The 25,990-nt window shown below is 37.9% G+C and overlaps 1 protein-coding gene across 1 annotated transcript in view; it reads right to left on the bottom strand.

Annotated features, from left to right (window-relative positions):
- Nucleotides 1-24,577, bottom strand: part of FEZ2 (fasciculation and elongation protein zeta 2 (zygin II)) — a 42,227-nt gene extending 17,650 nt beyond the window's left edge. Inside the window, exons 1-5 of the mRNA XM_008575443.1 lie at nt 24,549-24,577; nt 21,774-21,882; nt 15,085-15,201; nt 12,439-12,580; nt 10,601-10,869 (exon numbers count right to left, since the gene is read on the bottom strand). Coding sequence (XP_008573665.1) covers nt 10,601-10,869; nt 12,439-12,580; nt 15,085-15,201; nt 21,774-21,882; nt 24,549-24,577 — 666 coding nt within the window. The remainder of the gene's footprint in view (nt 1-10,600; nt 10,870-12,438; nt 12,581-15,084; nt 15,202-21,773; nt 21,883-24,548) is intronic.
- Between the last annotated feature and the right edge of the window lie 1,413 nt (nt 24,578-25,990).

Here is a 25,990-nt window from a genome sequence, read left to right as displayed (position 1 = left end):
GGGGGGCAAAACTGGGCTAGTTGAGAATCTTAACACTAAAGTACATTGGATGGTTTGTCATCCTGATAGGCAGAAAGCCCCTGAAGTGCTAAAATTTACTCTGCATCCTTTACACATGCCTGGAACATAATGGGGATCAATAAATGTTTTTTAAAAAATAAGTTATTTTTATTGGGAGCTAGAGGGCATAAGATCTAAAGAAAAACAGCAGAGGGAAAAAAAAGTTTTGTTTAGGTTAATTTTTCATAAATTCAACTCAGTTCTCAAAATCTTTAAGGATAGAAATAATGTCAGATATTTTTCTTTTATATATATTACAAAAAACAGAAACCAGTCCTCAGTAAGGAGGAAGCACCTGATTGATAGGCAATGACTTAAACTACAAAACTCTGTAGCAATTACTACCCATACTGGTGAAATACTTCCAGATTTTTGCATAAAAAAAGGAATCACACTTTAGTCAAAAGTGGATTTGGAATCAGAAAATTTTTAAACAGTCAGCTTGGATACAAAAATACTAAACTAGAAATCAGAAACCTGAGTTCCCTCCCAGCTTTGCCGCTAACTGTGACATGAGAGCAGTCACTAACCCTGCTGAGGCCTGTTTCCTCACCTGTGAAATAGATAATCAAATAACATTACTTTTAAAGGTCTTCTTTGTAAATTCTGTAAACCTATGAATTCACTCGACCAAGAAGATACATTATTTTTTAAGAAGGCAAATCAAAACCACACACATACACACACATAGCAGTACAGGGCTAAAAGGTCACATAAGGCCATAATATAAGTGCTCCACAGTGACAGACTTACACACAGATGGTACATTCAGAATTGTCTACTCCAATGGCTTTATTTCTTATGAGGAAGTGAGTAAATTCTGAGGACAGAGACTGAGTCTCATTCATCTTTCCATCCCAGTGACTTGCACAGTAGGAGTCTGTAAATATCTGCTAGGCTGAAGTTGTTAACACTCCAAACACCAGAGCCCAAGAGTCTCAGAGCCTGTGATCCTTTCACCATATCATGAGGCCTCCTGACTTCTTGCAGGAGAGAAAGAAAAAAGATCCAAAAAGTAGAAATAATCTGAGTGTTAACAGAAGAAAGATGACACGAGAGGACATACAGTTTTATTTGTCAAAAGAGCCCATAACGAAGTTCTGAAATGTCCACTGAAGAATCTAGTCTAGGAAATCAATGTGAGATTAATAAAGTAAGATAAAATAATCACGTTGGCATGGTTTGTAAAACAAAGGAGCAACTAAGAAATATAAAACCCCTCGGGTAATAAAAGAGCAGCAAGTAGAAGATAATGAACTAGAAGGACAAAGGAACAGAAAGACTAAGGTAATGAGAATAGGAAGAAATAGAAAAGAGCGCTGCAGAGCATACGATAGACTCTGTTTTACGATGGCCCCATAAATTCCAAAAAATAATACACCCTTTTGGAAGGTGAAATGAATTTTAAAAAGATAAAACCTCAGAGGCAGATTAAATTTATTTTTTAGTAAACGTCACCTCATTTAGAACACTATATTTATAACCTTGAGGCAGATGCAGTATTATTAGGTGCTTATGGTTCTTAACTGGGCCAGAGGGAAGATTTTCTCTATGCTTAAATTTTATAAGTAGGAGGAGAGAGAGAAAAAAAGGGGGTGGGGAGAGGAGGAAGAGAGGAAGGACGGAGGGAAGCATTTCTCTGTTGAATGTTTCTCAAGGTAAAAGTACCACGGACGTGTCAAGGCACTGAGAGAACTAAGTCTCAGAGTTACGAATGCTAAATGAAATGAAGGACGTTAAAGATTTGTTATCGTTTAACTCAAATAACCTGCAATATTAGGTACATCAGAAAGCCCAATCCTCCCTCCGTTTAATCTACCACTTCCAAATCTGAAGTAAAGGTTCAAAGTAAGGAGCTGGTGAAGATTCTGAGTGTAAAGTTAACTCTGTCATCTGCCATCTATTTCCCACCGCATCTTTAAGAAGGAGTTAATAGTTCTGCAAAATGTCCCTCTTGGAATAGAATTTTTGATATGAGCCCACTTATAAGCAGGAAAATGATTAAGCATTACAGTATTTATTTTATTGTTCTCCTTACTACTGACAAAGTGCCAAAGTCATGTGGAAAGGACAGGGGAAGAGGTTTACTCAATACAAGGCTCCAGTAACATTATTTACCCTGCAAATATTCACAACTGCCTCATGAGTATTTCCTTCCCTGGCATGAGTGTGTATTAAAGGTCTCAAAATCAGTCACTGTCTGAAAACTTCTCTCACACTAAACCAGGAGCAACAAAGCATAAACAAGATATAGAAGATTTAAAAAAGCTTAAAAGTCTGAACGACAAAGAAATGGGCCAAGATCTCCATGCCCACACACAACACACCCGTGCAGTTCAGAAGAGGGACGTTCAGGCCCAGGCTCCTCGCACCCACCTCTAGGCAACTATGCACACCCTCACTTCAGTGCGTGCTGCTTCTGTGAGCAAAGGCCTCTGTGGCCTTCACTCATTTACAAGATGGCAATCATAACACTACCTACTTTATAGGGCTGTTGTGAAGGCTAAATGAAATCATCCATGACAAGCATTTAGTAAAGTGCTAAGCAAATATCAATAATCAAAAAAGTGTTGGCTATATTCCTTAAAGAAAAGGACAGAACAACGTTTTAGACATAGATCCCAAAGACAAATAAAATACCACATCTTTCTACTTTTCTCCAGGAAAACAAAAACAGTATTTCAAGTTCTCCTAATATAAATAAAATTGCAACTGAGAAATAATAAATTCCTGATGATAGCCCCTAGCTTGAAGGTCTGAGGTCAACATGAAGAAAAGACATTACTGTCTACAACTGAATATAGAAATCAGCCAAAAAGCTTAAACAGAAAACAAGTAACACTTCTAGGCAATTCAAGGTCTTTCTGAACAATAAAAAGAGCTAGAAAACACTGTGCAAACTAAAAAACACAGTGTTTAGTTTGCATAGATATTTTAAATAGATAGGGTTGTAGTTTGTTAATTCTTTTCTAGAATCCTAAACATACCAACTCATTCCATGCACAGCATATTCACCAGTCCCACTAATTCCACAGAAAGCAGGATCTAAGACAGGAAAAGCAAAACTAAGGGGGCCAGAAAATTCAGATAATTCCTGCTACCAAACTTTTCTCTCAGCCTCATCTGACAACAACTGGCTCAGATCTCTAGCCATAAAATATTTTAAAAATCTCAATATCAAAACTCAATGTCAGAAAAAAGGTTAGGAAAAGCAATTAAGGAATGTTCTTCATCTATTTCTGACTCTTACTCTAATCTACTCTTACTTCATTAATATTCTTTATACTCAAGAGGCTCAAAGGAAAGTGAAATGAAAACATAATTATTGTTCTTCATAAATCACATCATTTTAAATAGTCTGAATGATATGATTTTCAAATATTAATTTATAGAATAGTAGCTTTAATTTTTAATAAATTAAAATTCTTAACAAAACACAAAACATTATAAAAATATAGAATAAAAATAATAGTCAAATGTTAAAAATTGCACAGTAAAAATATTCAAATTAGTAAGACAATGTATTGCTTAAGATGTAAAAGTTGTTTTGACACTTCTTCAGATCAAATAATTTTAATGTGAATTATAAAGCAGCTATAAAAGCTAATTCCTTTTTTTTAAAAAAAAAAAGATGACCGGTAAGGGGATCTTAACCCTTGACTTGGTGTTGTCAGCACCACGCTCAGCCAGTGAGCTAACTGGCCATCCCTATATGGGATCCGAACCCGGGGCTTTGGTGTTATCAGCACCACACTCTCCCACGTGAGCCACGGGCTGGCCCTATAAAAGCTAATTCTACCAAAAAGTATTTTTTTCAAAAAAACAAATCTAAGTAAATTAGAAAATATGAATTATACCAAAGCAGATAAATACTTGAAAATGTTTTGAATATTAAACTCCTATTTATAAGTTCATTTTCAGAGGAGAAAGATGCGATACAAAGATTTTCAAAGTTGGGAGTTAAGTGAAATAGTATCAAATAATTTAAGTTTTTGTATTTGAGGATCTTTTTTTAAATATTTGTGTAACTTAATATTAATATGGATATGAATTATTGCCAAACATTTTCAAAGCCACTAAAACTAGAGTAAAATAATTAATCTCAGCAATTTTATAAATTCTTTCCTGATACTTATTAATACTCTAAACTAAGCATGTAAGAATACAATTTCCTGGCACATTACGACTTTTATGTGAACTTGTGTTATATTAACAATGATCTCTCCAAGATATAAAGAAATCAAGAATGAATTCCTAACTTTTACTACATTAATTGATGGGTCATGAAAGCTCACCAACACCAGCAGCCTAAAACTGGTGGTAACATTTATTTCTCTAGGCAATATTATCTTTCATAACATAAATTTGTTCCACATCTAAAATAATTCATAGTTTTGAATTATCAAAATAATATCCACTACATCTAAGTTTCTCTCCACCCTACAATGACCTTCCATGACTCTAATACTAATTTTTAGGAAATGCTCTTTGCAATAAGGAAAAATACAGAGAAATACTATCAAATATCACCAGCAAATTATTGTTGAAAATGTATTAATAATTACATTTGAGTATGTGTACAGGGCAGAATTTATCCTCTCAAGCACCATTACTTAGTAAAGAGGGAAATAATTCAGTCCCTTTTCTACTTCTCTTCTATCTTCCCTTAAACCTTTTATCACTATGTATCAATACAGTGTGTCCAAGAAACTGCCAACGTTTTTATTCCTTTTGTTTGTACCCAAATGTAGAGACCACTGGTCTACCTGCTGGCTCTCTTCACCTAACTACTGAGACTCAGACATACACAGCACAAAGGTCGGTTGTCAGGCAGAGAGCCCGAAGCAAGTAGCTGAAAGACTGGCCAAGGTGTCACCATCTGTGGGTAAAACTCAGCCTTCTCCTGATGGGGCCCCGAGGAACGGAACAATTCAACCCATCCATAGGATAAAACAAGGCAACATTTTATAATAAATTTTAGATACAGTATACTGATCATTTTATCTATACAAACTCACTTAAATGGAGTTCATATCTTTTTTTTTTTTCTAATTTTTAATTTTACTATGTCTAAATCAGGGTCTGGCAATCTTTTTCTGTAAAGGCCAGACAGTAATTATTTTAGGCTTTGCAGGACACACCGTCTCTGTTGCAGCTTCTCAATTCCTCTCCGTATGGCACCAAAGCAGCCATAGATGATATGCAAATGAATGGACGTGGCTATGTTGCAATAAAACTTTATTTATAAAACAGGCAGAGGGTTGATTTAGCCCTTGGGCAGTAGTTTTCCTTGCCAATCCCTGGCCTAAATCATCTTAGCAAATGTGCAATTAAAAAATTCCATATTAAAAAGAAGTGGGGGGGAAGCTAGGTCCTTCTAGGCTTAGATCTAGGACAATTTAGGATAACTTCAGGATGACCTAATAGTAGCTGTCTAAATAAAAATAACTTTCTCTTACCTTAAAGTCAGCTTCAGTCAAGATTAAGTGAAAAACTATTACCAGGGCATTTTTGCATATAAAAATAAAACAAAATAGATTGGCTCTTAGTCATAATATGAGCTAAGTGAGTCACAAAGACAGAGCAATGCATCTATAAAAGAAAATATGTACAAGAAAGAGTATTTATCATCTAAGCCCTATCTCTCCCCCATCTTTAAGCAATTATCTTCCCAACTCCCAAAATCAGTAAATTAGAGTAATATGATTCTTTTTACAATAGCATTTCTTGCTTTCTCCAGTACCCGTTAGTCAATGATTGCTAATATCCCAAAAGTTTTCAGGATAAACTTTTTCAGGGTAGGTTGAAGCAGTTACATGTTTTTAATGGTGGTGAGTATAACACACTAGAAATTCTCTCTTGAAAGCTCACAGTGATTATAGCAAACGCAAGATACACAGATTCCTAACTTCTCAACCATATTATCAGAATAAGCAACCTTACTTGTGACCTTTAAATCAAAGATATTACTGGATGCTCAAAGGGTAAATATGTCCATTTTCATCCATATAAGCTTACTAAGATATGATGCTAAGCAGGTAAGCAATAATGTCTGTACAACTTCAGATAACTCTACATGAACAGCAACTACTAAATTAAAACATAATCTGGTATACTTCAACTTATTCTTGTACTCATGGGAACTGCCACTGAAATTCAATGAGCTGTGAAGACATTTGATATAAACAAAATCCCCAATAGAACAATAATAATTCAAATATCACAAATCTAAATCCTTTGAGACTCAATCTCCTTTATGGTAAAATTTCAGTTCAACAAACACACATTAAGTAATGTGCGAAGAACCAGAAATTAGGAGGTGCTGGAGAGACAGTGTGAATGTGCCCTTAGGGAGCCTGCACTCTGCCAGAGACGAGATTTAAGCTAACGATTACAGCACAGTGTGGTACTACGACATCAAGAGTATGGCATCCTCATGAGTACCTATGAAAAACATCTCAAATACGGCCTCACAGGCAACTCATGAAAGAATACAAATGGTCAGCAGGCCAAACGATTGTTTGCCTATCTAATCAATATATATTAAAAGGCTAATAAAATCCATTGTTGGTGGGAGGTGTGGGGAAATGGTCATTCTTATGCTGTTATTGGGTTACACTTCTGTAGAACACTTTGAAAAGCAGGTCATTTAAAAATCTTTAAAACTGCACATTCTTTGACCTAGAAATTCTACAGGTATCAGTGAGTGGTTAGAGTGTAGTTTCATTAACCAAAAGAAGAGATATTAAAAAAAAAAAAATTCAGTTTTAAGAAAATAGCAACTTTGGTTTGATAGTATAAATTCAGAATTCCTAAAGATATCCAGGATCTGAGGGGAAATGTCTAGTATGTGGTTGGACATATACAATAACTAGTATTGCCTCAGGGTGTATGCTAGACTTACCTACATTATTTCACTTAATCCCTCCAAAACTCAAAGGCATCTCTATCCATTGGAAGGACCAGGATTCAAACACAGCAGTTAACCCAAAGCTCTTAATCAATATGCTATTCAGTCCCCATGGGTTTGACCCCTGACAGAAAGGTTCAGGGTAGAAATATAGATTTGGAAGTTAACTTTTCACTAACTCATTAATTCAGCTTAAGTTTAGCAGGTACCTAATGTTAGACAAAAGGATAACAAAAAAAGTAAATTTCCTATCCTTAGGGAACCATAAAAGAGACAGCCATGAAAACAAAAAATTACAAGATAGTCACAACAGTGCTCATAGAAATAGTTAAGAGGAGTAATACTAACCCCAAAGAAGGAGAGTCAATGCTGCATTGGAAAAAGAATCATTGAGGAAGTGTCTAAGAAAGGAGGACAATGCTTGACCATGATTTTGAAGGATGAATTTAAAAAAAAAAAAAAACTCCCACATGGAGAGCAGGTAAGGAGATCCATTTCAGAAAAAGGGTACAATATACAGAAGCACCAAGACCTAAAACAGCATGGTCAGTTCAAAGAAATGCATGTAGGTCACCATACTGATAGACAGACAGTACCCTTCAACAATTCCACTGTCACCTACCCATCTGCCCCTCCAGATGCTGCAAATCAGGACAAAGAAAATACAAAGTCTTCTGCTCTCCTGAATCACATTTCCCAAAGAGATCTATTCCTTCAACCTCCCTTCCAAACTGAGAGTTGGAAAGGGACCAAGCAGCCTCCCTTGCCAGTCGAGAGAAGCAGTGACATAGTAACCACCCTATCTAAAACAGATCCCAAACAACTTCTTCATGGCATTTATTACTACCTGAAATGAAATCATCTATTTGTTCTTTTCCTTGTTTATTGACTGTCTCCCTCGTTAGAATATAAACTCCAGGAGGGCCTTGGATGTTTTAATTTCCACTGTAGTGCCCAGTGGCACTAGAAAAGCGCTGCACAAATATGTGCCAAATGAATGAGTACTGTTTCATCTTGTCCAACATATAACATTATGATTATTTTTAAAATGACAACTCAAATCAAGATAACATTTCACATTATAAGATACTCAATATTTTCTTCAGTATTTACTATATTTTCATGCTATAATACATTTTCTAATGCTCTAAATAGCCCCTCTAGCCCCCCCCCCTTTTTTTTCACTGCAGCAAATGTTTGAAACAAATATGTCTCCACAATTATCACCTAAAGAGTTTAATTCTGCACTATTCCCACCCAGATATTTCACTGGAGTATCTCTGAACCAAAGAGAACAAGCTAGTAATTATGGATAAAGTGTTATACCAACTACAAACTGATATATTGCTTCAATTAAATATGCTTGAAGAAAAATGGAAGGAAGCTATTCCCTGCTTAAGGAGAAACTCTAAGTCCTGCTAATAAAACAAAAAATATCTCAGGTAGGAAGAAAAAAGTAACTGATGTCACTGGAAAAACAGATGATACATGACATCTATAAAAAGGTCATCATTTTTAAAAAATTAGTATCACTGATGATAGCTAACTCATAGACAACAGGCCTTGCCAAAACTGCATGTTATACAAAACGTTTGGGAAAGTAATAACTCCTGGAATCTAGTTATCCAACTGGCCATTTCACTGTAGGGCTCTTCTGAACCACCTACCACTATTTTCAGAATCATAGGTTTCAGGCTGCTTGTGTCACAGATGGGATGGTCTTTCTCCAGCATTTCAGGAGAAATGCTAAAAAAAGATACAGGAAACTACTACCACAAGCTTTACTGTCCCAATTAAAATTTTTGACACAAACAGTAGATCAGGATTCAAGAAGCAACTTCACAAATTCAAATATTGTGAAAAAATTCACTGTTAACTATGAATATGAATCTATTTCAAGACTAATGAAGGTTCAAATGAGACCTAACCATTGCCTTGCCAAATACATTTCTCCATATAAATGCCATGCAAAATTACACAGTGGATCCACTCTAACCCTTCTTATATGGGAATTACAAAAAGAAGCCTTTAAATCCCTCTAGGGACAAATTTAATTTTCTCAGCTAAGAGTTAACACCAATAAATGGAGGATTTACATGTAATCCTAAAAGCAGACAGGCAGAAATTACCAACCATGCTACGACTTTTTAACTAAACATTTTATTTAATCCCACTAGTATAATAGGGCAATTTAAAGGGTGCAATTTTTAAAAATTTGAGATGCAAATGCAAAATATTGTCCCTAACATTTTAAAGTAAATTTGCCGGGACTACACATTCAAACAAATGTGGGGTTGTTTTTTTCAGAGCAGTCACTAGGAATGACTACATAAATTCCTATTAAATCAATACTGCCATTTCTCAAAAATAGAAGATATCTGAGAACTTTCTCAAAGTCAGTTTATTAGCTATGTCCTTTTTAACTATGTACAAATGGACATTGCCCTAAGAAAACGTGAATTTATCCAAAGGCTAATAAGAGTATAATGAAAGGACTGTAGGGTAGGATACCTTTTGTTTGTATTAACTGCTCATTGGTGGCCCAGTAACCTAGAACTGTATTATTTTTCTAGCATTCCATCAGCATCCGGTTAATGAGATCTACTTCTCTAGTATGTATTCTTTAGGAAAAATAAACCAAGACTTAGTCAAAGACAGAATTTATATTATTGCAGGCCATAATAGCCAGTTTGTAATTTGTATTATCATCTTATCAGTATCCCGAATTAAACAGTTACATTCTCTTTAGAAAAATGGATCCCTTTGCCCAACCATTATACTCTAAAAATAAAAGTGACATTTCTTCACACACAGACAAAACAAAGGTAGGAATGTGCAAGGACTCAAGTGATCACAGAAAAATGAAATAGCCATAAGATCAGTAAGGGAATGCATCACATATAACCAACAGTTAATGTTTATGATAAAGTTTAATCAAGTGAAATTAATAGGCCCACATAAGAAAAATGACAAAAACGGAAAACAAAAATCCTTAGAGAGTCAAACTTTCAAATACTCTAAACTTGTTTGCAGCAGTGAATAATATTATAGTCTGCCAAATACTCGGCCAAATGGCTGATAGGCCACAACTGCCACTAACATCCTCATATTCCAACCGCACTGATAAATCAGGAGGAACCGGTTTACAAATCAGTTTATACTTTTAGGCTCAGCGCAGTTCTGCTCTCTTTAAATGAATCCCCTTTTAACTTCTTGTTACACAATTCATAAGAGCTAAGCAAAAATAAGAAAATATAATACGATTCATAAGCCCACTAGCCAAACAGAAATAAGCACCATTAATATTTTGATATATCAAAAAATGGTCACTTGCTAAAGCTTCTTTTCTTTAAGGCATACTCCTTCTTTCCCCCTCTTCCTTCCACTTACTTCCCTCCTGAACATGTCAGTATTGAATTATGCAGGTCACCATTATACCCCTCACCAAGAAAATACTCTTCTGAAGAAGCTGAGCCCCGGGGGCCTCGGGGATAAAATCCCTGTGGTGCTCTGGTTGGAGGCACAACACTCCTGCGCACATGCGACCTGCTGCACCTGCCGCTGGTCCAGTGTGCTGGGACCATGGAACCCGTTTCCAGGGCTTGATGCCTCCTGCAAAACATCACTTACTGTGCCCGGCATATGACTCTTCTCATTCTTCCCAGTCTGAGAGCTGCCATTTTTGAGTTTCTTTTTCTTTTTGGCTGTTTCTTTTTGCTCTTTCTGCTTGTTTTGCACTTCGATAAGAACAGAAATAAAGCTGTTTTTCACTTCCTTCTCAAACTCCAGTTCATCTCGTAGGGCCAACTGCTGCACCAGCTCCTCGGAGTATTCTTTAATGGCAGTCTCAATTTCTTCCAGGAGTTCATTTAATCCAGATACTGAAAGCCTTTTTACCCCTATGACCAAAGACAAATTACAGCAGATGCTAAGACAAAAATGCTTGAAGGCAGCACAAAAGAATGTTTTATGCCAACGAGCAAGAAATCAAATTCAAAGCGATTAAGCTGACTTTTCATAATCTTCTTAGAATCCTAAAATTTCTGGTAGGCAGGTCTGAGTAGAGATAGGCGAGCAAAATCAAAGCCAGCTGAGAAGAGAAGTGTAACAGCAAAAGAATGTTTTATGCCAACGAGCAAGAAATCAAATTCAAAGCGATTAAGCTGACTTTTCGTAATCTTCTTAGAATCCTAAAATTTCTGGTAGGCAGGTCTGAGTAGAGATAGGCGAGCAAAATCAAAGCCAGCTGAGAAGAGAAGTGTAACAGCACTTTTCACTGTGTAAATCAGTCATCCCATGAGTAGTACTTCAGTCAAGACTGAGAAAGCGCAAACGAAGAAAAGAACAAACACATGGCAGAGGGAGAGAACAGAAACTGCCCTCGGACAAGGGACTGCAAGCAACCTAGCAGGATCTGGGACACTTCTAAAGAGAGAGGGAGTTGATTTGAAAGAATTAAACTAAATACGTATTTAATCGCATATGCCCCAATTTGTGAATTTTGTTGAAGACTGGGAAGATGAAAGGGAATAGTATTCCCTGAAACCCCATTTCAGTTTTTTCTCAGCACTTTCCCTCATTTGAGAGATAGGACATTGTTGAACTCCTAATCCCCAGTACCTCAGGATGTGACTGCACTTGGAGACAGTCTTTATACAGATACAATCATTGTTGCTCAATGACAGGGATACATTCTGAGAAATGTGTCCTTAGGCAATTTCGTTGTTGTGCGAACACCATAGTGTCCTCACATAAACCTCGATGGCATAGCCCACTACACACCGAGGCTGTGAGGTCTAGCTTATGGCTTCCAGGCTACAAACCTGCACAGCATGTTACTATACTGAATACTGTAGGCAATTGTAACACAATGGTGTTTTTGTAGCTAAACATATCTAAACATAGGAAAGGTACAGTAAAAATACAGTATTATAATCTTACACCACTGTTGTATATGCAGGCCATCGTTTACTGAATTGTCATTTTGTGGTGCTTGACTGTAATTAAGTTAAAATGAGGTCATCTGGGTGGGTCCTAATCCAATCTGACTGCTGTCTTTATAGGAAGAGAAAATTTGGACACAGGTATAAAGGAAGATGATGTGGAGTCATGGGGAGAAGATGACCATCCATGTAAGCCAAGGACAGAGGCCTCAGAAGAAATCACCCCTGCCAACACCTTGATCACAGATTTCTAGCCTCTAGAACTATGAGAAAAAAAAGTTCGGTTGTTTAAGCCACCAGTCTGATGGTGCTTTGTGAGGGCAGCCATAGCAAACTAACAAACGGTTCAAAGGTAAACATAACAGTCTCTGAGCAAAGACAAAAATATGCCCAGAGTATTACTGGAGGGCCACCACAGGGTATGTAACCCAGCCTGTGAGAATCAAAGCTTTCTGGAGATGGTCATGCTACACATTTGATATGGACAAAAGCACAAAGAGCACTGATTTAAGTAGGGTCTCTTACTCTCTTCATAACTGCTTGTACTAGACCTCGTAAGAGTCTGAATTTCCTGGGAAAGCATTGAAAGCCGATCTGACTGTGTGGGGGTTTCATCATCTTCTGGGTCCGGTGATTCCTGCATCATTTCTTCAATTTCTTCGATAACCTTCCAAAATAACATTCCACTGTTAATCAAATATATAAGGGAAACATGATCTACCTGGAACACAGTGCTCACCTGAGACAACCAGAGTAGAAATGCACTAAATTCTCCACTAACCAAAAGTGTGCATGAATAGGTGTTCTGAATAATCAAAATTTTGGTTGTAAGAGTGAACATGGCTTATCCAAAAAATTTACAATAAACTAAACACAAGTTAAGTAGAATATGATTTAATATGTCTATCATGATTCAGTAGGCCCTACTAGAACCTGCAATGTATGAGAAATAGTACTACCAACACATACATAATTTATGTCAAACATGCCAGAATCAGATCATAAAGTTACAGTTAAAAGAAAGTAAATATACATGCAAGTACTCATTCTAACCAAAAATCTGACATTAAATTTAGAAAACACAATAGAATAAAAAATGTTTATATAAAACAGGAAATTACCTCTATGGTAGCAAAATTTTCCTTTAACAACAAAAAAAGAATTTCATATATTAATTCAATGAAAAATAAAAGGATATTTAAAAATTATTTAAAATGTATGAGCTTAAAGACAAAAAAAAGTTGCATGAAGCAGGGAAACTTCAGAAATACATCACCTTTTAAACAATGATCTACTGTCATATGCAACGCTGCTCAAATCTTACAACAGTATCTTGCCCCGTTCCAGATTTCAAAAGTTCAGAAGGATATAGAACTCAGCAAAAACTTAGTGGAAAGTCAGAAAAATTACTCAATGGTTAGAAAAAAGAACCTAAGGTTTAAAAAAAAACCTACTAGGGCCGGCCCGGTGGCGCACTGCTACAGTGCGCCGCTTGGGAGCGCGGCGGTGCTCCCTCCAAGGGTTCGGATCCCACATACAGACCGGTTCCCGCTCACTGGCTGAGCAAGGTGCGGGCACGACACCGAGGGTTGCGATCCCGTTGCCGGTCCCGGTCCGGTACGGGCGCGACACTGAGGGTTGCGATCCGTTGCCGGACACGAAAAAAGACAAAAAAAAAAAACCTACTAAACAATTAAATGAAGGAGTAAAACAGCACGAGCTTATTTAACATGCTTTATGAATCAACAAGCTTAACAGGTAGCATGTCTACTGAGGAGAAACGAGAGTACATCTGAAGGAGATAGAATTGTGTTAATCATAAGATTTTTCCAAAACAGGCATTGTAAAACAGTACAATGAGACACTCAAGGAGGCCACAGAATCTGTCTCTCAAAGTCGTAAAAACAGGGATAGTTTATGCTACTCAGGCAGATAACTGGGGGACAAATGAACCTCCAGGTCACGTCTTTCCCTGGAACATCACGCTCTATCTCAGAACAGCCCTCTAATCTATTACCATCTTGCTTTTTAAGCACCACACTCTTTCTAGGCCTAGACCAATCCAACCACAAATATGACTCAGGAGCATCAAAATATCATATTTTCAATGCACTTTTTTAGTGTACTCCTCCCAACCTTACTGTATCTCCTTACTGACCTTGTCTTTCCCTCCTAAAAATAGGGTGTGGTAGAATTCACAGTCTGAGTAGCCATGGAACATTTTATTTCAGGAAGAAGTTCACGCATCACATTTTGATAATACAAAGAGGTGGGAAGGGTATTCAGAAAATGAGGAAGCTGATTTGGCTAGTTTTAAATGAATACAGTGTTGACATTACTAGAGCATTCCACAGGAATGAGGCTCACTTCTTTCTGGGGTACACAATATGTACTTCCAATATGTGCTAATAATTTTTTTTTTTTTTGACCAGTAAGGGGATCACAACCCTCAGCATGGTGAGGTCCACACCACGCTCAACCAGTGAGCGCACCAGCCACCCCTATATAGGATCCAAACCCGCCGCCTCAGCGCTACCAGCACCACACTCTCCCAAGTGAGCCATGGGGCCGGCCCTGTGCTAATAATTTTTATCCAGGGTTTTAAAGAAATTAATTCTTACAGAGGTGTTTTATAGTTTACCCATATGTGGATCAATCTAAAGAAAGTAGAAAATTTACAATATTTTTCTGATTTCGGTTTAAGCAATAACCCTTCCTTAATAATTTGCTATACTATTTAACAATGCCTATATTGGGGCCGGCCCGTGGCTCACTCGGGAGAGTGCGGTGCTGATAACACCAAGGCCCCGGGTTCGGATCCCATATAGGGATGGCCGGTTCACTCACTGGCTGAGCGTGGTGCTGACAACACCAAGTCAAGGGTTAAGATCCCCTTACCGGTCGTCTTTTTAAAAAAAAAAAAAAAAAAAAAAAAAAACACAACAATGCCTATATTGGAAATCTTCCCAACTAACATAATCCCTTCTCTTTAGATTTCATATACTTCTTTTTTGTTTTTTCTTAGTGGAAGAGTTCATGTTAAGGTTATATAATCAGAAAATATAGAAAAAATAAGTAAATTTCAACATCCATCATTTATTGCCACAATAAGAAATTGTTTTTCAGTTCTGGCTTTCCCTTTTCTTGTGTTGATGACCATTTCCTCTATACCTGGTCTGCAGTGAAGAGGGGCTCGTCGCTAACACAGGAGACGATGATCGAATGCATATCCAGCTGTTCTCTCAGCTCCTCATCATCTGACGTATCAAAGACCAAACCCTCACTTATCTAAAAGCAAAAATGCCCACTGTTAAAAGCAAGATATCCTGATCAAAACAAAGTCAACATGTCTGGGTAAAAGAGACTGCAGGGGAAAACATCTACCAGGAGCTTTCCCTTGAAAGGGAGAAATTATCACCATCACTGTATACCAGGCAGTGTGTGAAGTGCTTTACATATTCATCTTAAACAGGAATGAGAGGAATGTAGTATAAATGGGAAATTGTTAAGGTGCTGTACACATCCCCTGTTGCCTGCTACAGATACATACATAGCTATTTTTTCCATGGGGAAGAATGCTATAAAACCTGACAGATATGCAGAAAAAAATATGGTATTAGTTAGCAAGTTGTAGGGAATTGTAGTGAATAGTCTGAAGAAAACAGGCAGGTTTAGCAACAAATGTTCTTTAGTTAACAATCTAATAGTAAGATCAGTATATGTGAATATTCCACAGAAAACATAAAGTGAGTTCACTTGCAAACCAAATTGTAATTACTATTCAGAGTAAAAGATAAGTAATCAACTCCCTGGCAGACAGGATCTGTCCATGATGGTCCCACTTAGCCCTTCTAGTTGAACATTTCTTCCAAAAAAGGTATCTCTAGGTTCCAAAAACATCTTTAAAACTAAGTGTGCTGGAGATTCTCTGTTCATCTCACCACTATTTCCACTCCGTTTGTGCCCCAGCAGGCTGACCTTTATGGACTACATCAAGGGATGCCCTTGGCCTCTGACTTCCCCTTGAGTTAACACCACTGGCAGACGCTAGGACACCAGAAGGTGGAAAAGTGAGAGCTGGACAATTATTCTGCTGTCTCCTTCCCTGCTGACTACCACTCATTGCCTGTGGCTCTTACCAAAGGCCACCACTCTTGTCAAGCAGACCTCTCCCCTACAGCTAACCTCTCCAGGCACTGGTAACTTCTCCCTCTCCTTACATTTCCATGCCAGGGCTGCTAAAGTGCTGCGTGGTGTTGCCAGCCCTGGGGTATTGCACCATGCCTGGCTGGTTTCCTTTAACCATGCCCACACCAATATAAACAGCCCCTTTAGTAGTACCTTGGAGTTTAGTACTAGTACTGATTGTAAAAGCCTTACTGGAAAAACTCAGATTAAGGCAGATTAAAGTAGATGAGTGAACATCCATCTATCATCTATCTATCATGACAAGACTATTCTGGTGCTGAATGGAACTGAACTTAGAACTCTCTTCCTCAGGAAAGTTAGCAAACACTGAGTCTCCAAGGAACAAATCAGCAACAAGGACTATGTAAGAAACAACCATATCATCCCATTACATAGTATACAATTAAAATAATATATTATATGTTACATAAATATATATTATATTTACTATAAAGAAAACAATAAAATTTTACCTGGGAAAATTATTATATTTACCAGTGCAGAGGATACATATAAAATTGAGGATGTAGGTCCCTACTGTCTCCCTAGTTCCTCACACAGGAGAATCTGAAGTTTAAGGGTGAACACAGCCCACAGAGTAAGAAACCTATAGGTGACAAGGGCAAAGCGAGGAACCACTGGAGCGCTGACTTTCAATCATTAGGCTGGAAGAAGGGCCACATCAGCACGCCAGGATCTACCTACTACCACATCATGCAATTCCATGCCGTATCACAGTGGTGACATACCTCCTTATTCTATTTCTCACTGCACTATCAGCCTAGGAAAGGCCTGGCCATGGCCTCCAACCCATCATCATGAAATTTCAGAACACTGTATGAAAAAAAGAATCTAAAATCTTCCAGAGAGGAAAAAACCATCACATTAAAAGAATCTGAAATAAAAATATCACTGAATTCTCAACAGTAACAATAGATGCTAGAAAACAAGCAATGTAATTTCTGTGTTTCAATAAATTCTACCCTGGAATCTTATTTCCAGCTAAACTAACAATCAGGTGGGAGCTTAGAATAAAGACATTTTCAGACATACAACTTTTCAAAGAATTTACTTCTCATGCACCCTTTCTCAGCAAGTTACCAGGAAGAAAAGGAAAAAGACATGGAGTCAAATGCAGGAGAGAGATGAAAGGAATTCTTGTAATGACAGTGAAGTAAAAATCTCAGAATGACAGCTGTGGAGCTAAACTAGAGAGTAACCAGTTCAGGTTAGAATTGTTATTGCAGAGGACATCAGGAAAAGCACAACAAAGAGAGGAGAGGGAGAGGAAAAAGACATTGATAAATTACCTAGTATATTCCACTCACTAAAATGAGTTTTATGATTCTATTGAGGGTGAACTGGTGAGCTAATTAAAACTAAATAAATCACAAAAAAGGCAATTATTATTACCCTAAGAAAAAACTAAATTGCACAAGAGGAAATTTAATCACAATATAACAAAATGGGTCAACTTTGAGCATTTAAATTGTCAATATAAATAATGAAAATTAATTTAAACAAGGATTTTTATATCATTAAATTGGGAAGATGGGGGAGGGAAACTTTTATAAGAGAGCTAAACCTTCATCCTTCGGGTAGAAAGCAAATGGATAAAATCTAAAATTGAAAAATAAAATCAAGTAAAATGGTAGGAGCATGTTATCTGCTCAAAGAAACAGCTGACGTTGAAAGTGGTCACCTCTAGTAGCAGAAATCAAGGATGAGGAAAGTGGGCAGAGGCCTCCTTTTCATTAAGTCTCAGTGTTTAGTTTTTAAACTATAGCAGTTATCCTTTAACAACTTAATTTTAATAAAAAAAGAGAATGATCAAGAGATGAAGCTCTTGATGAGAAGGAATGTGTGATTTCAAGACTGAAGATTTAAAAAGTGCCACGATGTGATCACAGGGTGTGTGGATGACGTGAAGCAGACATAACAATCCTCTTCACTGATCCTTACGCCTCAAACCCAATCCCCATCCCAGTCACTCCTTTATGTTGTAGCTTCAGGACCATAGTTTTGTTTTACATTTCCCCCTTTGCACACAAAGGAAAATTTTAATTTTAAAATTACTCCTAAGGAAGAAGTTATTATCTTCTTCTTGTTTCTACTCTTAAAGATATAAAGATGCATTAAAAAAAGCCTCTGTCCCATGCACATGGAAGGAGGAAGATGAAGGCTCAGGAGATGTTCCTAAGCCAGAATGAATTAGAAGCATTCTATTGTATAAGCATATGCAAGAATGGCACCATATTTAGAACAGGTTATGCCCACTGCCAAAACACATGAGTAATACCAGTAAACCATTAGAATAAAATTCCATGACGACAGAAATAATGATCCCAGATCATCTTTCCAGAGAGGGAGCCAAGCCCATTCCCACACAGATGGCATAGGCTAAGGGCTGGAATTCCTTTCAGGCTTTGACAACTAACCTTGGTTGTCATGGGTATCATTATTCACCCTCCCATTAGGTATAAACATGCCTTCTTTCGCCAAGCATCCCCTCATTCCTTCCTATGTCAGAGTTAGATACAGAGCTAGTGGTACTGTTTCCCTGTATAAAACTGAAGATACATCATGTGAAAACAATGTGCCCATGTAAGAATTTGGAATATTATCAATTGTCTTACTCTAGAAAAAACCCATTAAATATGGAAGTATGCCACCTTAATATTCTGAAAGAAAAAAAAAAAACTGAAATCCAAAAAACTGTGGTTTTTCCCGAATATTTTTCTCATTTTAATGCAAAAAAAAAATTTCTTCTCCCTTTGTCAAGGAATAAATTTCCTATAGACCCTATTTTGCAACTGTAATAATCTAAAGAATGCTTCCAAAAGGTAAATTTTACATAGCTCAGTCATGGAAAGAATAGAGCTCCCAGTTGGCAATGGTAAATAAAATAACTTTCCCAAGTTTTTAAAAAAACTTTGTTAATGATATACTATATAATAGAGTGACATGGTTGCTTCTTATATAGTCTTATTGCCCTTTTGTTCTTAGGGAACTCAATGAGTGCTGATCTTTCCTGAGGAAGAGTTCTAATTTCAGTTCTATTCATCACCAGAATAGTTATTCCATGATAGACAGATAGATTATAGATGAATGATCACTTGTCCACTTTAATCTGCTGAGTTTTTCCAGGTAAGGCTTTTACAATCAGTACTAGTACTAAACCCTGTCATTACTAATCACTACACTGGAAATGCCATTACCCTGGCATCGAAAATAACATTCAAAAGGCAGAAAAGGGAATGACTTCCTAAGGCACAATCTAAGAACACTAAAAGACATACAGTCGTCTTTGGGAATCAGTGGAGGGATTGGTTCCAGGATGCCCCCAGGATACCAAATCCACAGATGCTCAAGTCCCTTATGTAAAATGGATGCTATTTGTATGTAACCTATGCACGTCTTCTCATATACTTTAAATCATCTCTAGATAACTTATAATACCTAATACAATGTAAATGCTATATAAATAGTTGTTATTCTGTATTGTTTTTTATTTATACTATTTCTTACCGTTATATTGTTATTTTTCATTTTTTTTTTGTTCCAAATATTTTCATGATTGAATCTGTGGATGCAGAACCCACATATATGAGGGGCCAAGTGTACATTTTATTCAATGAAATTGGATTAGAGTGCCCCATTCATGCTGCTAATGTGCTTTTCTTTGAAACTACGAAAGGAACTCTTCTATGTTATTTTTTTAATATGTCAAAAAAGTACTCAGGGACTCACTACTATAGATTAGCATATTAGCATTATTTTTAAAAATATAGAAAATATTTTTTTAAAAAACAACTTTTCATCACAATCTCTGACCTTACAATGTCACTGACAAGGTTATTCATTTTTCACTCAACAAACAACATGTCTTAGTACTCACTATGTGCTAGGCACAGTGGTAGTTACTAAAAAGACAAATACAAAGATACCTGCCAGGACACCGCAATCTCATGGCAGACCCAGAAACACATGATTCATAAGAGAATACAGTAGTGATTTTACAGAGACATGGAATCAGTGCTGTGGGGACTAGCACCCCTGAGGCAATGGGGCTAAATTCTACAGGACAGATAATAAGTCCATTCAAAGTTCACTTCCCCACAAATGGCATCAATTCCCACACAGAGGAGTGTGTTTTCCTTCTGTGCAGGGATTTAGGCCATGGCTAAATGACCATCTGTCAGAGATGCTGGAGATGGGGATTCCCCCCAAGCGAGAGGCTGGATTAGGTGTCCTTTAAAGTCCCTTCCAACTCTAAAACTGTATAATTCCATGAGATCAGCAAAAGCTAAAACAGTAATAGGAAGCTTCAGTGAGGAAGGGAAACTTGAACTAAGCTCAAAATGATAGCTAGGACCTAAATTAACAGAAGACAGCATAAGTTATTTCATTTTGTTCCTTTTCACTAAATGTAGGCAAGGTTGGTCTGCAAAGCTTCACAGAGTTAATGATTAGAACAAACAGTAAGAATTCTATATCTAGTAGAATACTGGGAAATGTAGTCGAATTCTATATTTTACTAGAAAATAATAGCAGCAGACTTCTGAGTCACACATTTAAGAAAATCACTTTCATGAAACATTAACAATGTAACAGTATTACTTAAAATACTGACAGCCCGACTGCATTATACTCTCCATAATCATACAATTACACTTAATGAAACATAGAGCATGCCAGAAGATCTGGCATGAGTTTACATTGTTATTTGATAAAGAACTTAAACAGTCTGGCCCTGAAACTTACATAATTTGGCTATGTTTCTCATCAGCTTTAAATAAATTTAACACTGTGATTTTCCATTTCAAGTTAATTCTCTGCCCTTTTCTGGCCCCCAAGCTGTCCTATCACTTATGCTCACACTTCTTACTCAAGGCACCTCCACTTTATAATACCAGGATGTACACAGGAGCCTCAAGGAGAATAAATTAGCCAAGAACACATTTAAAAGCCAAGAACTTAAATGTCTTTTAAAGGTTCCCCATGTTCTCACTTATATGTGGGAGCTAATCAAAATAAATAAATAAACAAACAAATAAATATGGGGGAAAAAAAGATACAACAATCCCAATAATTCCTTGAACTCGTTAAGAAAAAAGAACATAAGATGTTGATGGGAGTGAGAAAGGGGGACAGGAAGGAGGAAAGGGAGAAACTGGTAAAGGGCCACAAAAATCAACTACATTGTATAATGATAAATAAAATAAAATATAAAAAATTAAAAAATAAAGTTTCCCCAGTATTCACAGGAATACATAAGTCTTCTGACAACATGCCATGTTCAGCAAGTCACTAAATTCATCAAAAAGTTAACTCCTTATTGATATCCCAATACCCTCATCATATTAAATCAAGGCTAAGATTCTCACTGGGAGTTCACAGCACATCAAAATCGTGTTATATACACGGGGAGAAATGGCGATCACAGGCAGTGGAAATTTAGCTACACATACCAAAGTGAGTATGTCCTGGGGAAGAAGTGGAGAAGTGTGCTAGCAAGGCGATAACAGCGGAGCCAAGCTGGCAAGAGAGGGCCACTCCAGTTGCTGGAAGCTTAGAAGCTCAAAGAATTTACGTTAAACAGAAATGCAACTGTTTTACTACCATTATCAACATCAGTTATTCAGAAACTATTGGTTCAATTCCTAACTTACCCCTTTTTCTGAGAGGTTCAGAGTTAGCAAATGCAAGGTCCTCGTATGGGATGACTTCCAGTCAACAGGCATCACATTTCCATAATTATCTGTCAGGGCATTCCAAATCCTTAAAAAGAAGAAAATTACAATCAAGTAAGGGTAACATTCTGTATGTCTTTTGTTAAACAGATATCCAGTGCTACAGTGAAAGCAGAACACTAAATTTCAAAGAAAAAAAAAGAAGAAGAAGAAAAAACAGAAGGCACATTGTTTCTCAGAAAAACATCAACAAATTAGAGTCTCCTACATGAGACTCACTGAAAAATCAGATAACTGGGCTGACAAGAAGTGCTGAGGGAGGTGAAGAGGTAGAAAAACCTCTCCCACTACACAACAGCCAACACTTCCATTGTATTATGAGTCAGGCACTGTTCTAAGCAATTTGCATATATTAATTCATCTAATCCTCAAACACAGCATTAGAAGTAGGAACCACTGCTATCCCCATTTTACAGATGAGGAGGCTGAAGCACAGCAAGAGTAAGTAATGTTTCCAGAGCCACGAAGGTAGTAAATACACCGTGCAACACACTTATTTTTCGTCTGTAACTTCAAACACAAAGACTATTTCATAAAGTGAATAATCTCTCTCTAACCAAACACTTGTTATTCTTTCTGGAGAAAAGATTCTGTCTCAATGAGAGACCAGAATTAAATATCTAATGTGAAATATAATAAGCTAAGGATTGAGACAGATGAAATCAAAGGAGGAGGAGGAGAAACTCACAATAAAATGCACATAGGTTCTATCCAGTGCAGCTACCCTCCCTTATTATCAAACTCCATTTCCGGGAGGTGACAGAGTAAATGAAGAGTACCGACTAAGATTCAGGAAACATAAACTCCCATCTCCACTCTTTCTCAAACAATGAGTCTTTGGCCAAGTCCCTTAACCCTTCTAGTTATCAGCTGCTCTTCTATAAAATGAGAGGCGTGCATAAGAAACAAACATTCTTTCCAACTCCATTCCTCTAAGCATGAATTCAAATGAGCTGTATTGAAGCAAGTCCCAAACCACACCAGATAAGAACAGCAAACTCTAATTCCATGACCAAAATTCAGGTTTTGATACAAAGTAATAATTTATATAATAAAAACATATTTTATGAAGTAATAGAGTTCAGAGACACAAATGAGATGAAATTTAATTGGAGTAAGTAAAGTTAACCCCTACACATGAGCTGCTGACTGGCTAGAGGTATACACAAAGATGTCATAAAAGAAAAAAAAACTAAAATTTATAACAAGTACCTAATCATGAATAAGCCATTAAATAATTGCATGAGCTTTTGTTCCAAGTACGTAAGCTACCAGGATACAAAAACAATCCTAGTAGGATAAACATAAGAATGTGAGTTTAAAAATATAGAAGCAACACACTTGATTTAATGAATAGAGATCTGGTGCTAGAGGAAGCAAAAGGACTGCAACTGCAGAACATCCCAAATAATGGTAGGCTGCAGAATGCACATTAGCCTCAATGAAAATGTGAACCCAAAGCTCTAAAAACCTGGGTAATTTACCCAACAAATCTCCCATGCCCATCATATACATTCCTATTCTCCTCTTTGTGGGAATCATATCTTCCCTAACACCAATGAGTTAGAATTAGAGGCAACGCCTCTGGACTGCTAAACTTGCTGGGTTTCTGTGTAAAAAATGTTCAAATACTGAATAGCTGACAATATACCTAACCCTGGTCGGGGACTTGAGTAGGATACTCTAGTAGGTGAAAACTGTCCAGAATTTGGGGGGTTTGTGTTGTCTGCTTGTTTGCTCCTTCTTAAATGAGGCCATAAGAAAAGGACAAGTGTAGTGAATATTCACCTGGAAAAAGTGACCGTGGGTGAGTTTCATAAGTGGAGTGGAATATTTCACCTAGAAAAGGTGACTGTGGATGAGTCTGATGTTCCAGGAAAGCAAAGGACAATTAACAGTCCTCTATCTCCACCAAGGTCAGAACAAGTGTAGATGGAAGGACATAGGGCCAACTTCAATGAAAGATTTCTAGAATTCTCCAGTCAAGACATATGAACTGCTTTCATCCTTATCACAAAGTATCATCACCTGTCAAAAAAAATCGGCAAGACAGCTCTTTTCCCAAGAGGTCAAAGTCCTGCCAACATTGAATCCTACACAATACCCTTCTAAAGTAAAACCTCAGCAGATAACTACAATCCATATTTAACCAAAACTAAAACCAAGGCTCAGAGAAGATAAATAAAGTGACCAAAGACAAGGTAGTTTATTCTCAGTTCCCTCTATTGAAGGGAGCTGAAACGGGCTCTGTCAAGCAGTGGTGAGCATATTTACACAAGAGAAAAGGGACAATGGCAGTGGTGACCAGCCTCAGCTCCTGAAAAGAAAGAGATTTCTTATGCATTCCTAACTCAAGAGACATGCATTACCAGCAACATATCATCTACTAAAAACCATTATCAAAAGTGACAAAATATTTTAAGTTTTACATCAACCTAAGATGTAAGCAAAGATTAAAATAAACTTCTTTCCAGACAGTCCAGGCAAAGCAAAAACAGGGGCCCTTAACAATCTGTGCACAAACCACTAATCTGTTTTAAGAAAGTTACTCTTGATAAACCAAAATACATAATAAATATTATTTTGAAATCCAGAACGAGTCCTGAGCCTTCAGTCTGAGCAGTCAGTATGTGTGTCTGTGCGTGTGTGTGTGTGTGTGTATACATATGTATATATGTATGTATATTATCTTACCTTTGGGAGTAGACTTTCAAAAATGTCATCTTTGGCTACTGTCTACATGCATACCTATGTGTATATAATCCAATCATTAACTTTTCCCTCCTCCATACCTGGGCAGAACACTGTCCAGAGGAACCCATAAAAAGAGATGGTCTCTAAACACAGCTGAGCCCACACCATTGCTCTGCTATGTTTACAGAGCCCCCTTCCCAACCCCTCTTTTCAAGCATCCTACCTTATTCCTGATAAATCTGATTCACAGAAAAAAAGAGACCATCAGGCTGGAAGCCCCTTTCTATGCCCGTGGCTCCTCTCTCTCTCTCAAGAATTCTTCCCTAAACTCTAGTCTTTCCATCCCATCGATGCTCTGAAAACCCATCCCTACCTATGACCTCCGTGTGTCTTCCATTCATTTTACCTTCTGCCTCTCCAGGAGCTCCTCTCCCCCTGCACATACAATATGCTCAAGTTCCCTCACTTTCACCACCCCTTTTAACATCTTTTGCAATAAAATCATGGTACATAATTACAAACCTTATTTAACCGAATTATAATTAGGGCTCAGGGTGGTTAAAGCGCCGTCAAGAACTTTGCCCTTGTGAACCTCCTATCATTCACATAGGTGATTCTGTAATTATCACTTTATGCACTGGTACCCCACCAGCCAGTGAATAACGAGAGCCCTTTAATAACCAGAGCCCTTCGCTTTTGCCTCTGTGGTGGCTTGCACTCTGCCTGGGCTCTCAGGCCCAATAGATTCCCAAGACGTAAATGCTGCCTCACACGTTGGTACGCTTGCACATGCTATATCCTGCAGGTAGAATGCTAGACCTTTCTTCACCTGCCAGGCAAACTCCCGCTCATCCAACAGGATCCAGTTTGCTGGGTTTTTTTCTCTGTGAAGTCTTTCCGGACTCTCACCTCTTCCCCAAGACACCCCTTTTTAAATCTCCGTATTTGGCATATATATTCATCAGAGCACTTATCACACCATACAAATATTTGTTTACAGCTCTATCTCCCACCCTACGTGTGCCCTGCTTGAGAGGGGCAATGTCCAGTCATTTCGGTATTCCCAGTGCGAAGCAGCATTTACGAGCAGGCGTTTAAGAAATGCGAGCTGAATGAATGAACGGCTCCCCACGTGCCCCAGGAGGTCCGGTCCCTAACTACGTGCTCTCTGCAAGTGATTCCCCTCTAAACAAGCAAGAGTTTGGTTCGGAAATGGACGGCGGGGCGGCGGCGGGGGTTGAGGGAGCGATGCGGGCGGGGAGCAGGGGACTGGAAGCGCCGAGCTCGCGGAGGCCACAGCCCCGAGCGGGGGTGGGGCGCGGCGGGCGGGGACTCTAGCGTCCATGGAGGCGGAAGGAGGGCGCGGGGAGGAGCCTGCGGCCGGGGACCCGGGAGGCTGCGGGCCGAGGACCGGACGGCGGGCAGGGCGCGGCGGGGAACCC

Source organism: Galeopterus variegatus, unplaced genomic scaffold (assembly GCF_000696425.1).
Source record: "Galeopterus variegatus unplaced genomic scaffold, G_variegatus-3.0.2 Scaffold1188, whole genome shotgun sequence".
NCBI classification, from domain to species: domain Eukaryota; kingdom Metazoa; phylum Chordata; class Mammalia; order Dermoptera; family Cynocephalidae; genus Galeopterus; species Galeopterus variegatus.
The sequence above is the reverse complement of the archived record's forward strand: the minus strand, read 5'-3'. Positions and strand labels throughout refer to the sequence as shown.